Source organism: Mandrillus leucophaeus, unplaced genomic scaffold (assembly GCF_000951045.1).
Source record: "Mandrillus leucophaeus isolate KB7577 unplaced genomic scaffold, Mleu.le_1.0 Scaffold78, whole genome shotgun sequence".
Classification (NCBI taxonomy): Eukaryota; Metazoa; Chordata; class Mammalia; order Primates; family Cercopithecidae; genus Mandrillus; species Mandrillus leucophaeus.
In genome coordinates this window covers 803,756-804,387 of record NW_012108474.1, presented here as the reverse complement: position 1 = coordinate 804,387, position 632 = coordinate 803,756, and the positions used below count along the sequence as shown (strand labels likewise).

Below are 632 nucleotides of genomic sequence, written 5' to 3'. Positions count from 1 at the left end.
TCAGCTTTCTCCCACGGCGCCCATGCCTGGGCCGGTGTGTGGCTGTTTGCATTTTTGAGCTACAGGGTGGGAGATTCTCGGGCTGAGTCAGTCAAGCCGGGAGTATGAGGAGCAGCGGGGGCCGGCAGGAACATGGACGCGAGATTGGGGGGCAGCGGGGCCGCCTGTGCAGGGACGCAGCTGCCACCAAGCACACGGGTTGAGGGCTGACCCCAGGCAGAGCGACGTCTTCTGGCTGCGGTGTGGGTGTGGATGAGGGCAGCCAGGCCCGGACCCATACCCGGACAGCCGCTCCTCAACCTGTCCCCTCCCTCCTGTGGGCTCTCAAAGTGTGGCTTGATTTCTCCATCTCGACCCTGAGGCCTGGAGGTGGGGACAGGACTGTGGGCGCCAGGAAACGTGAGCTGCCTAGCGGGGCGGGAAAGGAGCCCTGCGAATGCCTCCCCCAGGCCCCCCCAGCCCCGGCGCTCCACGTGCGGGCCCATGACTGGGAGTGTTTTCAACCTAAATCGGCGCTGCTCCGGGATTATTCCTACCCTGGCACCGCCCCCGCCGCCTCCTCCAGATCGTTCTCGGCTTCTCCCCCACTCCCCGCCCCCGGGGCCCCTCCCTGCTGAGCGGGGATTGCGGGG

The 632-nt window shown here is 67.1% G+C and overlaps 1 protein-coding gene across 1 annotated transcript in view; it reads left to right on the top strand.

Annotated features, from left to right (window-relative positions):
- The first annotated feature begins 104 nt into the window (after window positions 1-104).
- FBXL16 (F-box and leucine-rich repeat protein 16) overlaps window positions 105-632 on the top strand; it is a 13,531-nt gene continuing 13,003 nt past the window's right edge. The window contains exon 1 of the mRNA XM_011967017.1: window positions 105-198. Within this exon, the coding sequence (XP_011822407.1) occupies window positions 105-198 (94 nt within the window). The remainder of the gene's footprint in view (window positions 199-632) is intronic.